Below are 16,347 nucleotides of genomic sequence, written 5' to 3'. Positions count from 1 at the left end.
TTTAGTTCAGTTCACTGATGGCGGTAATTTTATCAATTAAAATTGTGAATGACTGAATAACTCGTTGATACCAATGGTTGATACTGAGCAGTTGATAAACTTAACATCTATTTTAGTCTGTCCATCATTGCTTTAAATAGCTGCACACTCTTATTACATATACATTTACAAATACACATTTGGATAAACTTATGTGAAACGCAGTATTTCTTTCAGAATGTTCTATTAGCTCACAGAAAAAAAGGAAGGATACAATATTGTGCAACAGCTTGATGCGATTTTATTAAATTACTACAGGAGGTGAATAGTGATAGTAGAGGGGGATCTACTATATGCAACAGGCATAAGATTTTCTGAAGGAGCCATAGCTTCACTCCTCATCAAAACCTTTCTGTGGTGGCAGGGGATGTTGGGGAGAAAGAAAAAGAGAAACAGCTGTTAAGTTTTCAGATTAGTGTTGTTTTAACAGATTAGTATCACTTATAAACATATTCATCAAGAGACTAACTATGATAAACTGGACAGCAAAATTGTACATACCAGACATCTTTGCGAATATTTGAATAGCAGAGCATTACAGAGTTAAGAACAGCCAATAGAGGGCAGTATGTGTCCGGGTCAGATGCTGTGAACCTTCTGCAGAGTACATGCTACAAACCTTGGAGCCTGCATCACGGCTCTTGGCACGCATCTTGTTGACCTGAGACTCTGCGATGTCGGCCCTCTCTTCAGCCTCATCCAGCTCATGCTGCAGCTTTCGGAACTTGCCCAGATGAACATTAGCCTGTTCCTCCTGTTGAAGGAAAACCAAGCAAATATAATTACACAGTATACCAGAGGAAGAAGCCTCATGCAAACTACTCCTCATATCTGCACTTACAGCCTCCTCAGCAGTTCTCTTATAGGCTTTGACTTTCAGCTGCAGCTTGTCAACCAGATCTTGGAGTCGGGCAAGATTCTTACGGTCCTCCTCAGTCTGTGAAAATAAGAGACAAAGATATACAGTTTATTTCCTGAGAGAAATGTAAACGTACATGCTGTGTAAGGATCGAGGAAGCTACAAGCTACAAACCTGGTAGGTAAGCTCCTTGATGCGGCGCTCATATTTGCGGATGCCCTTCACAGATTCACTGCTTTTCCTCTGTTCCATTTCCACCTCATTTTCCAGCTCCCTCACCTGGCATTTAGAGTAGTTAGTAACATTCTGCAATTCCAAATCATGTACTTAATTGCTACACAAAATGTAATTAAAAATACTCACCCTGGTCTCAAGCTTCTGCAACTGCTTCTTGCCCCCCTTCATGGCGATCTGTTCAGCCTCATCCAGACGATGTTGCAGGTCCTTGATGGTTTGCTCCATGTTCTTCTTCATACGCTCCAGGTGAGCACTGGTGTCCTGCTCTTTCTTCAGCTCCTCTGCCATCATGGCAGCATCAGTAATGGCCTTCTTGGCCTTTTCTTCAGCATTTCTGCACTCCTGCAGAGCCTCCTCTACCTCAGACTGAAGCTGGGATGTGTCGCTCTCCAACTTCTTCTTAGTGTTTATCAGGCTGGTGTTCTATCCATTATACATTACATGTCATTATATAAGTCACTATACATTACAGTATAGGGCAAAACAGGAAAAAGCATAAAATATGTAAATTCAAAGTTTAGTGTCTGCCATACCTGTGAGTGCAGTAGCTGCACCCTCTCACTAACATCCAGCAGCTCTTGCTCAGCAAGTTTGCGTCCTCTCTCAGTTTGCTCTAGAGCAGACCTCAGTTCCTCCAGTTCAGCTTGCATCAGGTTGTTGCGTCTCTCAACAATGGCAATGTTCTCCTTAAGATCATCATTGGCTCGAAGAGAGTCATCAAGTTGAAGTTGAGCATCCTTGAAATTTTTAAAAAGCCTTGAGTTAGAAAGCTACCATGATAACGAATTCTTTAAACTACTTTTTGCAAAATAATTTGCCCCTTTTACCTTCAGGTGAGCATGAACAGACTTTAGTTGTTTCTGGGCCTCAGCTGCCTGCCTGTTGGCCTGGCTTAGCTGGATCTCCATCTCATTGAGGTCTCCCTCCATCTTCTTCTTCAGGCGGAGGGCCTCATTCCTGCTGCGTGTCTCTGCCTCCAAAGAGCTGTGCAGAGTGTCAATGGTCCTCTGCATGTTCTTCTTGCTCTGCTCCATCTCCTCATCTTTCTCTGACAGTTTACGCTCAATGTCAGCCTTAATCTGGTTGAACTCAAGCTGGGCTCTCAGAATTTTACTTTCCTCATGCTCAAGGGAGCCCTAGGATGGACATCAGAAGTTAGTCAAACCAGACATTTTAAACATTATTACAGTGTTGTAATTATTACTAGTAGTAAATAGTGATTACAGCTTCATATACAGTATTAAATTAAACATGTTCACTGAATTTATGGAAGTGAGGATTTAAGGTTTCACTTTTACCTCTGCCTCCTCAAGAGCAGCTTGAATCTCAGTCTTTTCCTGCTCCAGCTGCTTACGGACCTTCTCCAACTCATGAACAGTTTTTCCTCCATCACCAAGTTGCTCAGTAAGGTCAGAAATCTCCTCTGTTTATATAAGCAATTGCATTTAGATGCATTAGTTGGCAGGTATCAGTTACATGCAATGTGTATGCATTGCCTGCCCAAAAGATATATTCTGACAGATTACCTTGTAGATTCTTGTTCTCTCTCTTCATGGTCTCTAGATGGTCCAGAGATTCTTCATAAGAGTTCTTCAGTTTGAAGAGCTCCGTGCTCAGAGACCTGGCTTCCTTCTGGGAGCTCTCCAACTCACACTGAGATTCCTCATATTTCTGCTTCCACTCAGACAGGACCTAGATGTGAAGATGCAGTTTGTAAGATTTCAAGCTTTTTATAGGAGACACAATTTGTACTCAAACAGCTTGTATGTAGCTAGGTTGTTTAGCCAGAGTATGACTGTTCACGGGAGGCAGCAAAGTCCCTGAAAACTTCAAGGTGAATGCAGAAATAACACTTGATGATGATATATAATTCTATACTTTGTCAAAGTTTCTTTGCTTCTTGTCCAGGGCGGCAGCAGCAGCATTAGACCTCTCCACATCCACCATGAGATCTTCTATCTCATTCTGCAGCCTGTGTTTGGTCTTCTCCAGAGAGGAACATTTAGCATTCACTGCTTCAACAGCCTCCTCAGCATCCTGCAGACGCTGAGCCAGCTTCTTCCTGAAAATGGAAAACAAGAGGGTCCTCCTCTTACATCTTATTTCAGACTGATGTGTGCCATTGAATCATTTTAAAATCTCAATAAAACAAAAGGGTTGGAAATGGAAGTTGGTACTCTGTCTGTACTTGACTCACTTGGCCTCCTCCAGTTCCTCGGTCCTCTGGATGGCATCAGTTTCGTACTTGGTTCTCCACTGAGCCACCTCAGAGTTAGCCTTGGACATGCCGCGCTGTAGTTCAGCCTTGGCCTCCTGCTCCTCCTCATACTGCTCCCTCAGCAGGTCACAGTCATGGCGAGCAGACTGAACTGCATGGGCCAATGCATTCTTGGCCTGGTTGAATACAGATAATGTGGGTATTTCACATGAACAGACTACTATATTTGAGATATAATGAGAAATTATAACATTTTCTAGTTTCATACCTTGACTTCCTCCTCCAGTTGTCTTTTTAGATCTTCAAGTTGTTGATTGTAGGAATTCTTTCCTCTGGTCAGCTGAGAAATAAGAGATTCTTTCTCTTCCAGCTGTCTAGAAAGCTCACCTGGAAAGTCAAAATGTAGGTTTTAAAACCGTATTATTCTACATTAAGCCTGTTTATTATTCCAGTTGGAAAGAGCATAACACTGACCATTCTCAGTTTGAAGCTTGGCCTTCTGTGTGGTGAAGTCATTGATGGATCTTTGGTATTCATCACACTTGCTCCTGTATTCATTCATTTGATCCTCCATAGTTCTGCTGACCTTCTCCAAGTTGGTCTTCAAAATAAATGCACCATAGTTCACAGGTCATTGCGTACTATTCCTCTGCCATTGTTCAACAAGTATTTAGCAACATTTAGGGGCTCATTCATAAAACTTACTGGCAAGTAACACAGAACAGCACCCTCACCCCCCTCATTAGTTCACCCTGTTTGCCCAAATTAATGGTCATTGGCATTAAATCTTCTCAACACGCAAGAGACACATTTTTCACAAATTTAGTAACAAAGCACAAAACTTGCTCCTGTCCAGAGAAGGATGGATTAATCTGCTGCCAAAAGATTTTTTTCGCCACCCCCACCCCCACCAGTCACCTAGTGGAAGCAATTTAGGTCAGAACAGTATGCAGTTTGCTGACGTTACGTTACATGACTTCTGGGTATTGAAATTCAAACAATTCAAACAGTGACCTCTTGCTGCCACTTGATGCCGCCAATGTGTGAAATTGCCTAGTGCAACATTATGTCTAGGTGTACTTACCTTAGACTTAACAATGTGTTCCATACTGGAGACCACATCATCCAGCTCCAGTCTGAGCTCACTCTTCTCCTTCTCCAGTTTCTGCTTGACTCTCTGCAGGTTGTCAATCTGCTCCCCCAGGTCAGCAACACTGTCAGCTTGTTTCTTCCTGAGCGTGGCAGTGGTGGCTTCATGCTGCAGAGTGGCCTCTTCAAGGTCTCTGCGGAGTTTCTGGAACTCAGCCTCCCTCTTCTTGTTCATTTCAATCTGGGCAGCTGTTGCTCCACCAGACTCCTCCAGCCTCTCGCTGATCTCCTCCAGCTCTCTGGTTAAGTCTGCTCTCTGCTTCTCCACCTTGGCTCGGGCAGCTCGTTCTGCCTCAAGCTCCTCTTCCAGCTCCTCTACACGAGCCTAGTGTCAGAACAAAATATTTAATTGTACTGACGTTTTGGGAAAAATTTTATTTCATTTGGACCTGATAGTTGATATATTTTTACCTGCAGCTCTTTCAACTTTTTCTGGAGTTGAATGATTATGGCCTGCTCATCTTCAATCTTGCTGTTCAGCTGACTGACTTCAAAGTCCTTCCTGCAGTATTTTGTTCAGTCAGTGTAAGGATTAAATGTTGCTTAATAAAAACAAACTGACTATGCAACAAGACCGAATGACTATTGTTTGTGACACAGTCATCATGAAATCATACTTTTTCAGGCGCTCCTCCAGCTGTTGCTTGTCATTTTCTAGATCCATTACACTCTCCTGGGTCAACTTTAAGTCTCCCTCCAGCTTCCTCTTAGCTCTCTCAAGGTCCATTCGAACCTTTTTTTCTTGCTCAAGTGATCCTTCAAGCTGCAATGGCCAATAGTAACAAAATGTATGGGTTAATCGACCATAGATTACAATTTAAAAAAATTGCAATCCCATCTAACTAGTTTCATTTTTATATGGATTCTCACATCATCCACTTGCTGCTCCAGCTTCGTCTTGAGCTTGGTCAGAGTGTTGACTTTGTCTTCCTCACTCTGCAGGTCATCTAGCGTTTGCTGGTGAGCTTCCTGTAATGCTTTCTTCTCCTTGGTCAGCTTGGCAATGATTTCATCCAGAGAAGCCATTTCCTCAGTCAGGTTCTTTACCTGTGAACCAAGAATAAAGATATTACTAATTGCTGCATTGAGTTGTTGATGTGTGTCAGAAAGAGGTTGGTTAGGTATGTGCCATACCTTGTTCTCAGTGGCATGCTTCTCTTTCTCCACCTTAGCCAGAGTTAACTCCAAGTCATCAATGTCTTTTTTCAACTCAGAACACTCATCCTCCAGCTTCCTCTTCTTAGCAGTCAGTTCAGCATTCATCTCCTCCTCATCCTCAAGTCTCTCAGAGAGCTCTTTGGTTTTTGCTTCCATCTGAATTTTGTTTTTGATCAGCCCCTCACATCTTTCCTCTGCATCACAGAGATTGTCTTGCTCCTACCAAACATTTCATATTATTAGCACTTTATACCAATATGGGGTTCAAAAGAACACTCAATTTTTAGTGCTATTCTCACCGCTTGAACTTGAAGCTGCAGGTCATTCTTCTCTTGGATAAGAGAGACCATTTTTTCTTCTAGTTCCTTCTTGCGAGCCTCAGACTTTGCGAAAGCGTCCTTCAGCTTGAGGAATTCTTCCTTCATGTTGGCCATCTCTTTCTCTGCTTCAGCAGATCTCAACAGAGGTTTGATCTTGAAGTACAGCTTCATCCAAGGCCAATTCTTGACCACCATGAAGGCACGGACGTTCCACTGGATCACCAGTAATGCATCCCTAGAAGAAAATTATAAAATTAAATGAGAATTCTTTGAGTAAATTTACAAATCACTGAAATAAAATTATTTGAATCTTTTGTGCTGTAATTGAAAGATACCTGCGTTCCACCATCTTCTGATATTCAATACGAGACAAGAGGCCACGGGATCTGGCCTGGATACCAGTGATAATTTTGGACAGACGCTCGTCTCTCATCTCCTCCAGCAGACCCAGCAAACCAGCCTTGAAGAACACCTGACAACAGCAATGGTTATTTATTCTCTTCTTTGCCATCTTCTACATCCTCTACCAGAATCTGATGTTTCACTTTTTCCAATATCAGTATAACATTAAACTATACCTTGGTATGTCCAAACTTGTATTGATTATGATCAATATCCAGAGAGCCAAGTAGTTTCTCTGCTCCTTTCCTGCTGTCAATGAACTGGCCCTCAGGGATGGCAGCAGGGTTCAGTATACGGTATCTGTAATGTCAATACTGAAAAATAAAATTTCAGGTTTCTTATTGCATGATATCTCACTTTCATTAGATAATACCTCTGTCTGAAGTCTCCATAGAGGATCCTGTTGGGGAAGCCCTTTCTGCAGATCCTGATGCCTTCCAGCACACCGTTACAACGTAGCTGGTGCATCACCAGAGGATTCTCCATGGCCCCAGGAGTCTTGGTCTCATTGGGGATGATGCAGCGTACAAAGTGAGGGTGAGTAGACCTCAGGTTGGTCATCAGCTTGTTTAGGTTCTCCTATTATATGGTAAAATATGTACAATTATTATGTGTGTACTGCTGTCTTTCTATCTGTGAAATAGCATACCCAGGGATAAAAGTAGCTATGTACCCTATGTAGAGCAGACACGGTTTGGAAAGATGATCCCTTCTTCTTCTTCTCTTTTTTGCCACTGCCGTCGGACAAAGCTGTTCAGGAAAAATCATGCAACCTTAGAATCAGACAAATTAATTGTTGTAATCTCCAAACAAAATATTCACTCCAGGGTACCTGAGTCTGCCCCAGCATAGCCAGCAAAAAGGGTGGCAAGTAGCTTTAGGGAAGACTTTTGGTACAATCCCACCACAGTCTCATTCAGGGGATCCTTGTTCTTCACCAGCCAGTTGTTGATATTGTAATCAACAGTACCAGCATAGTGAACCAGGGCAAAATCGGCCTCTGGTTTCCCCTTGACAATCCTGGGCTTCTGGAAGTTGTTGGATTTCCCCAGGTGGTTGTCATATAGCTTTGCTTTAAAGGTGGTGTCACTGGCCTTGGGAAACATGCACTCCTCTTCAAGGATGGACATGATACCCATGGGCTGAGGAGAAGAAAATAAAGGAATTCAATAGAATAGGTAATGTAACTTGATTAGAAATTTTCTTGATTTGCCTAAATCATCCCAATATCTCACCTTTTCAATCAGGTCAATACAGGCCTGCAAATCCATGCCAAAGTCTATGAAAGTCCATTCAATTCCCTCTTTCTTGTACTCTTCTTGCTCCAGAACAAACATGTGGTGGTTGAAAAACTGTTGCAGTTTTTCATTGGTGAAGTTGATACAGAGCTGCTCAAAGGTGTTGAACTGTAATAACATAAAAGTTGTTAAGATATTTCCATACATATGTCATTGAAAGGAAGATTGCTTTATTGTGTGCTCATTGGTACGCTCACATCAAAGATCTCAAATCCAGCGATGTCTAGCACACCGATAAAGTACTGGCGAGGCTGCTTAGTCTCCAGTGACTGGTTGATTCTCACCACCATCCACAGGAACATCTTTTCATAAACAGCTTTGGATAGAGCTCCAACAGCGTAGTTCACCTATTTAACACCATTTGAAATCCAATGTAAATAGATCCACCTTTGATTCTGTAAATTTTGTCCAGTTCTGAAACAAAACTTTCCAGCCACTGCAGGAGTAGCCATTTAGAGTACATCAAATGTTTTTATTTTATTATTTTATTTTATTATTTTATTAGGCATGGAAAATCCTTTAAGGCTATATCCATATCCATATCCACTAAGTTTTCCACTCACCTGGTCTACATTTTGTCCCTTGGTGACCCACTCATTTCCAACTTTAACTCTTGGATGACAGAGACCCTTGATGAGGTCAGCAGAGTTCAGGCACATCAGATAAGCTACTTTGTCAGCATCTGCAAAAGAAAATTGAAAAACTTAAAAACCAACAGGCCTAATTAGGCCAAATTCTCTCTTTCTCTGGGTTTGGTTTTGAGCCACGCTGACAAATACTGCCTCTCTCACCCTCAGTGCCGTCAGCCTCTGCCTGCTCCTCTCGCTGCTTCTGCTTGAACCTCATGTTGCCATGATGCATGATGGCACCAGTCAGCTTGTACACAGAGTTCTTTTCCTCTTGGGTAAAGCCCAGCACATCATAGGCATTCTAGGGGGAAGCATTGGTTACATTTTGTCCATGTCAGAACAGGTATGTGTCACAAATAGTATGATTTTAAGAAACAAAACACTAATCTTATACTTAGCACTTATAAACTTGAATGAAGATTCTGCTCTTATTCTCTAAGTATACAATGGAAGTGGATACAGCTCATTGACATACATTTACTTGATAGCTTATAAAGAGTAAATGCTATCATTATGAGTTTAACACAATTGATAAGCATGCCACACAGAGCATTTTAAAAGTGCAATGGAGATTATAAACATTGCTTGAGTTATAAATATAATGGAAGTGAATGAGGCTCATTTACATCAATGTTTTATATAAAACAAACTATGACAGCTTTCATTTTGAAATATTATATCCCCTAATAATGTCTGATACTCAGACTGTTGAAGCTTTAAAAATGTCTAAGATTTTATTTTAAAGATTCCCTTAATAGGCTGAATCATGCTACATTTACAGTCATTTTGGGCTCAAATCAAAGGATGAATTGTAAAAAGAACAATGAGTAAGAGCCTGACATCTGTTGCCATCAGTTCATCTGCATCGTCGATGGAGGCCACTTGGGTTTCCCCCTGAGAGATGAAGGCGTAGTCATAGGGATTATTTGTGACCAGCAGCATCTCTGGAAGACAGAGAGGGAGTGAGACGGGGTCAGACAGATGGACACGCCAGCACAATACAGAGCCAGTCATAGCGATGGTATCACTATTTTGTTTCCATGCTATTTTTGCTTTCAGCTCCATCTACACCCTATTTTGGTCCTAGCGATGTCAGTTATAGTCTTTTGATGGGAAATTGGGCAAATGTTTATTTTATTTTATTTATTTTTTTTCAGTGTTCTTGTTGTTTTCTTACTGAGTGAGCAAAGAGAAACCACTGCACTGTACTGACCCAGAATTTCAGGCTTCTTGTTGGACAGTATCTGGTAGAAGATGTGGTAATCTCTCTCAGCCCTGAGCTGGAAGGTCACACGAGACTTCTCCAGAAGGTCTGACAAGAGAGTAGAGATATTGCCATGAGTTAAACTGTCTACAATTTGTAGCTTAAATTGAATTTCTATTCTTACTGTAAGTATGACAAGGGGTTTTGCTCTTACATGTCTCAATGTCAGCAGAGGCCAACTTTCCCCTTGTGTCAAAATGAATTCGGATGAATTTGCCCTGAAAGGATAAACTTTATATTTATATAAAGTTCTTTTGATTTCTGATACTGTTTGACTGTGTTTTGGTGGGTACTGAATACAAATTATTTATTTTTCTGTTATGCAAGGACACTCACAAATCTGGAAGAGTTGTCGTTCCTGATGGTCTTAGCATTACCAAAGGCCTCCAGAGCAGGGTTAGCCTGGATGATTTGATCCTCCAGGGTACCCTGTCAATGAGGAACATTGTGTAGGCTTAATTTGTAATAACAACAATAATAATAACAAGAAATGTTGTTTATTTGAGAGGAAACTTTATTTATATACTGCAAAATAAGGGGTAGTATAGATAGAAATTGAAATCAAATGGAAATTGCGCTCCTGTGATTAAAGCTGCACTAGGCAACTTTGCACTTTGGCCCCAAGTGGTAGTGGGTGATCATTTTTTGAAAGTTTGAAGGACTTTATTAGGACTTCATCTCAATTAGGGGGGATGTGACGCTTTTCTCTGTTGCAGACCCCCTCTGTCATTTAGGCAGATAACACGGGTATATTTTTACATAAACATCTTGCCCAGTGCAGCTTTAAACTCAAGTAGACTCTCCAACAACTAGCTCAATGGACAGAGCATGAAAATTACCTTGTCTTTGGCACCGGTGTCTTTTTTCATGCTTCCAGCTGCAATGCTGGCAAAGTATTGGATGACTCGCTTTGTGTTGACAGTCTTTCCTGCACCAGATTCTCCACTGGAATTGGTAACACAGTTACCAATAACTACAGTGTTTTTATCATGACAAAATGTAGGCTAAGATTTAATTTCAAAGCATGCAGTGCCATGAATGTTATTCCAGGATAATATCTTACGTACGTGATCAGAATGGACTGGTTTTCACGGTCTAGTAAGACAAGTGTGAGTACAATACAGCTTTGTTAATATCAAAATTCAGTATATTTATGCGTGACAAAAGCTGACTAAAACAGTAACGATCTAATCAATCGATACCTGCCAACATATACTGGTAGGCATTGTCAGAGATGGAGAAGATGTGAGGAGGAGCTTCACTCCTCTTCTTTCCTCTGTAGGCAACAACCACTTCTTGGTTGTAGACTGGCAGCCACTTGTAGGGGTTGACAGTCACACAGAACAGCCCAGAGTAGGTCTGAGAAACACAGAAAGCAAACCAATTAAAATACAGGGACAATAAAATACAGGGACAGGTAAATTCTTCATTATTTCTGTGGCATCAATCGACCCTTTATAGTTTAAAACTTTATTATTATTGTTATTTCTATGTATAATGCCAATGGAATAGTGTTTCTTTAACTAGGGGCATAAAATGAGCGATGAACCCACTTCTAGTGAGTCTAAAAGTACTATGTTTTATTGAGTCTGGGTAGGATGAAGCATAATATACCCAGTTTGGGTTCGTGGATGGAAACTCTTATGAAAATGTGTCTTGTTTGTTGGCTTGTACTCACATAGATCATCCATGCTGCATAACGCTCTTTGAGGTTGAACAGCACAGCGGGCTCGTGGAGGAAGGTCAGCATGGCCATGTCCTCAATCTTGTCAAATTTTGGAGGATTCTGTTGCAGAATCTGGGACTCTTTGACGGTCACAGTCTAGGGAAAATGATGGAGGAAAATGTTGTTTTTTTCATGTTCATCACAATAATCAATAATTCAGACTTTACTGTGTAATGGTCCCATGTATGATTATAACGTCATTTTTTGTTACCTGCATGTGTTACCTTATTAACACTGTCAACATTGCTTCTCCAACGTTACAAAGTGTGCCAGAGATTTTTATAGCCAGATGGCGGCAATGCCTCATTTCATCACTCAGCCGTTTAATGTACTGACTGGAGACACTTTAATTGCACCCATACTCTGGCTCTCATTTAGACTCACATTCACACTCACTCAAGGATACACAGTTGAAATCACACACAGATTTACACTCACATTAACACTTACATCCAGACAAGGACTCAAACATAGACACTCAAACTCGCATGCAGTGTGTTCCCACTACAACACAGACTGATCCTGGTAACCGGAGTGACCGAGTTACCACAAATTACTGAATGGGTTCAGTTACTTTTCTGGTACACCAAGGAACCAGGTGGATTGCCCCTGGATTGGACATCCCCTACCATTTTGCACACCAGGTAGACTAAAGCAGATGTTCAAACTAATTGAGATTTGCGAGAATCAGACTATAACTTTATCCCTAACAGTCCACAAACCCTGTCCTCAACCTGCACTTAACTTTGATTTTAGTCACCTGCAAATTATTTAAAAAAATCCTCTGTCTCTGTCCTCTGGTTTGTACTTTCTAGCTCAGTGAGTAGAGCATGGTGCTAACACTGTTAGGGTTAGAGGTGTGATTTCCACTGGGGCTAACCATGCTAAAAAAAAATGTGTGGAGACGAATGTCATCTATATGTCTGAATTGTAAATTGTAATCACTGACCTTCCCACGCTGTGTCTCCACAGTGACCTTATCTCCCTCTCGGCTGATGATGGATGCCTTAACAAATTCTTCCACCGTGTCGGGGACGAAGCATTCCTTCTTCATGTCGAAGGGACGCGTTGAGGCCTCCATACGCTCTTTATCCGACTTCCTCAGGTATGAGGAAGCTATCCCGAACACAGACATCTCTGCATCCCCCATGGCTGCACTGAGGTTACATACGGTACGGAGGTTTAGGGCTTCACTCTGTCTCTACGATATCTCAATTTCTGTACCCATTTTGGATCTTGCAAACCATAGGTTTGAAGGAAAACATCATTTTACTACCTCTCTATCATTGTTATTTTGTGTGAATTTTTATCAATCCAGCTACATCTAAAATCTATTCTAAAGCTTCTTTTGCAAGGATCCATATGACCATAATATGTCTTCATGTGCTACATAAGAACACATCAGCTATATTCCTCAAAATAATTACAGCCTAATAATATGATACTCTTTAAAAACATTTGGTTAGAAGAACTTACCGATGGGTTCAACTCAGACTTCAGTGTATGTTCAGTAATCCAGCTGCAGTGGGCAGAGAGCACTGTAAGTAAGAGATTAAGGTTATAGTAAAACGTCTGACTTAACTCACTCATCAGTGAGAATCAGTGAGTGACTGATGGAGATAGCAGGTCTCTTTTGTTTTACTTACTAGTATTTAAGATTTAAGCATGTACTAAGCATGTACTTCACTCCCGTGTTAGCTAGGTTTTAAATTAAAAGTAAGTGGAAACAACTCTGTACCCCCTATCACCTTGATTTGTTAAATTTTAGACAATGCAAAGATACACTGTGCAAAAAGATAGCAGTCAGTGAGTGCAAAATACAAGCACACAGGTGATGGAGCATGAGGGTAAACACACAGTTTAGCAGACTTACACTAAGACCAGGTGAAGAAGGAGCAGCTGCTAGACCTGCTGGGAAGGCAGGCATCAAATATATAACCCCCGACTGCCCTGCCTTACAAGGCCAGGGGCACCACCCTGACCTGCTCACTAACACACACACACACACACACATACAGGCACACCAACAGGTACACTACATCCACACATCCCCCTGTCCCCTCACACACACACACACACACACACACACACACACACGGTGTGGTAATCACTGTCACTCGCACCACTTGTGACTCCGAAGTGACAGGGCTCTCATGATGTCTGGCTGCCCTCTCCGCTTGTCTGTCTCTACCTCTCAGGTCCAAATAATGTGATTTTTTGGGACCAGCGCCAGGAATCTCCTGTCAGATAACTGTTCTGTGACTCACCGGTACACAGCCTCTCAATCTCTAATTCTCTCACAGTTTTTCTGTCATCTCTTGTGCTGATCTTTTTTCTCCCCAAGATAGGATTGAGACCAGAGACAGACCAGATTCCATTCATTGCCTGTGGGGAGAAGCAAATAGGAGCAACAATCGAGCGGTGGAAGATGGATGGAGGGGGACGGAGAGTGAGGAAAACATGAGGCCTCTTCAGTAAGGCCTGCCACCAGTTTCAAGCAGTGGGAAAGAAGTGTGGGATGTATGGTAGGCTACATTATGAAAATAAAACGAATGTTCGTGGTACAAATTGACGTTACATTTTGTTACAGTTGGAAGAGCTTTATCACACCAAAGAGAAATGTTCACTCTGCGAGTAACACTGGTGACGGCACAGCATCAAATACACTTCCCTTACAAAAAAGTGAACTGAAAGCACGTGCTGTCGGTGCTGTTGGTTTTCACATGTGAACAACTTTTCTCACGTTGTGTTCTGGCATCACGTGACAGTTTTTACTTCAGATGGAAAAAATTCAATGTCTAGGTGAAGTGTATTTTTGTTCACATGTGAACTTTTTTGACATTTGCACCTGCCGTTACATATGTCAATATTTGTTTCACATGCAAAAAAGGTGAAAAGGTGACAATGTCAATGTGAAAATGGGAAATGTGTCCAAAAAGCACATGTGGGTTTTCACATGACTTTTTTGTAAGGGTACAGAATGTCTGCTTTTTCTTAACAAAATACTTCCCAGCAATAAATAACTGCATTAGTTTTAGTATGAATTGATAAAGTCTGTATGTAGATTACTGTTCATACATGCTAATTACTATGTGGAGATGTCTGTCTTTGAAATGCCCCTGGCAGGAGAGTGAGCCCAGCCACCCTGCGGAGAAACCTCATTTTGGCCACACATCAGAGCTCACAGTCTGATCAGGCCAAAAGGAAGACATCATCTGCAAACAGTTGAGATGCCTAATGTCACCGAACTTTAAGGGACAAGGTACATCCTTGTCAGAGTCTAACGCCCACCGCAAACAAGCTTGTCTATCTTTTCCCCATTCCCAGTCACAGTTGTCAGTAACAGCACCTTCCCAGTTGTTTGACAGTGACTGGTTTAGTATTTGACAATAAAGCAACTCTATTATATGATAGACTAATCTGCATGAAGTTGGCGTGAATGACATCACACACAGCCATTGGCTGTTAAGTGGCTTGCAAGTCAGCCTGGTCTATGCAGTGTTGTATGCATGAGCTAAATTGTTCAATAGTCACTGTAATCTCATTCATTTATGAGTTATGGCATTGCAGCTGTTTTACCAAATACATTTTTCAAAATGCAAATAACTGCAGACAAAAAATACAAGCTCCCATGACACCTTGATTATCTGTGAGAGGGTAAAAAGTGGGCCCACTGTTCCACGACCAGAACAAAGTCTGCATTGTTCCTGCTGAATCTGAGGCTTGGCTGGAGTCTCCTTTCCAGCACCTTGGCGTAGGCAAACTCGCAAGAACCATTGCTCAGCCAGGGTAGTGTGATTCCTTGATATTTGGAACACATCCTCCGGTCCCCTTTTTTGAAGATAGGGACCACTACCTAGGCACAATTCCCAAAATCCACGCCATATTGACATACCAACAATGACACCCCAGCTATGTCCAGAGCCTTCAGCACTTCAGGACGGAACTCTTCCACACCTAGCGCCTTCCACCAAGGAGCACAGTGACCTCAGCCAAGGAGATGGGCTCAGATCCTCCTGAATCCTCCAGTACCGCCTTCTGAACAGAGGCATATCTGTTGCATTAAGGAGTTCCTTCCATCTTCCAGCAATGTCCTCAGTCCAGGTCAGCATTTCCCCACCCCTGTTACATTACCACAGTTTTTCCTGGTTTAAAATCAGTTTTTGCCAGTTCCGCTGTCACGAGGGTCAGATGACGTCATACACTAATATGCATATTAGTGGCATGAACCGTACCAATTTCAGGTTGTCTGCAAGTTTCGTAAATCTAAGACTTTTCTAATGGCTCTTAGAATGTAATATAAGACCAGTGTTGCCACTGAAATTAATATGAAAACGAAAAGAAAATGTCCTATGAGATTACAGGTCTGCATGACTGGGCAGATTTTTCATGTAAACAAATTAATTGATACCATACAATAGTGATTCAACCAATAGCCAGGTCATGAAAGATTTTACATTTGCTGTTCTAAACACCTGTAAGAGGGTCCGTCTTTCCTGGGAAAAATCCTGCACAGGAAGTGATGCGTTTTATGTTCACGGAAGCAGCAACAGTGATTTGTTTGGAATAAATATAAGAAGGTAGAAGAAATATATGAAGCCAAAGTCTTCATTGAGTGTTTTCCTTATTACAGTATGCTGGGCCGGTACCCACATTAAGTGCAAAACACCAAAGCAATGACCACTGATCATCAAAGGTGCCGCCAAAATCAAGAAAAACAAGAATCTCACGGATTATCAAGGCTGTATAATAAGGCTGTATTTAGCAGTATTCAAGGACTTTTGAGGCCTTGAACATAGGTAATCAAATCAAATTTATTTTGAAAAATAAAGTTGCATTCAGAAAAGTTGATTAATCTAGTAAAAAAGTGGCCAAGTTGGCAACAATTGCTGTTTTTTAGCCAATGAAAACTTGAGACCATTAATGAGATCTCTGGTAAAGCTGCTGATTCTAATGCAATCTACACTGAATTGGCTTCTTCAGACCTTTTTAATATTTGTATTTGTTTGTTTCATAATTTAACTTCAAAACTTAAAAAGTTTTATCTT

General features: G+C 41.4%; 1 protein-coding gene across 1 annotated transcript; it reads right to left on the bottom strand.

Annotated features, from left to right (window-relative positions):
• Positions 1–294: 294 nt before the first annotated feature.
• Positions 295–12,449, bottom strand: LOC139917822 (myosin-7-like). The gene is made up of 37 exons (XM_071907020.2): positions 12,249–12,449; positions 11,252–11,395; positions 10,776–10,932; positions 10,641–10,668; positions 10,413–10,518; positions 9,910–10,002; positions 9,728–9,791; positions 9,523–9,621; positions 9,150–9,253; positions 8,472–8,610; positions 8,244–8,362; positions 7,878–8,027; positions 7,618–7,788; positions 7,215–7,524; positions 7,056–7,132; positions 6,756–6,961; positions 6,559–6,682; positions 6,316–6,452; positions 5,960–6,215; positions 5,637–5,879; positions 5,373–5,549; positions 5,120–5,265; positions 4,914–5,004; positions 4,438–4,827; positions 3,828–3,954; positions 3,622–3,740; positions 3,333–3,529; positions 3,014–3,197; positions 2,662–2,827; positions 2,434–2,558; positions 1,963–2,271; positions 1,669–1,872; positions 1,262–1,558; positions 1,073–1,177; positions 881–976; positions 659–793; positions 295–391 (listed from the first exon to the last, which is right to left on the bottom strand). Exons 1-37 carry the CDS (start codon positions 12,447–12,449, stop codon positions 371–373), a joined length of 5,817 nt encoding a protein of 1,938 aa, XP_071763121.1. The 3' UTR covers positions 295–370.
• Between the last annotated feature and the right edge of the window lie 3,898 nt (positions 12,450–16,347).

Source organism: Centroberyx gerrardi, chromosome 13 (assembly GCF_048128805.1).
Source record: "Centroberyx gerrardi isolate f3 chromosome 13, fCenGer3.hap1.cur.20231027, whole genome shotgun sequence".
NCBI classification, from domain to species: Eukaryota; Metazoa; Chordata; class Actinopteri; order Beryciformes; family Berycidae; genus Centroberyx; species Centroberyx gerrardi.
Note: the sequence above shows the minus strand (reverse complement) of the source record. Positions and strands in the feature narration are given on the sequence as shown.

Bases quoted from the DNA above. Each gene is read 5' to 3' on its own strand.
- LOC139917822 (XM_071907020.2), bottom strand. From the start codon at position 12,449: ATGGGGGATGCAGAGATGTCTGTGTTCGGGATAGCTTCCTCATACCTG. The intron at 9,622-9,727 runs GTAAGAGCAAAA...CTCTCTTGTCAG, and splicing joins CTCTGCTGACATTGAGACAT to ACCTTCTGGAGAAGTCTCGT. The intron at 3,198-3,332 runs GTGAGTCAAGTA...TTCCATTTTCAG, and splicing joins GAGGAACTGGAGGAGGCCAA to GAAGAAGCTGGCTCAGCGTC.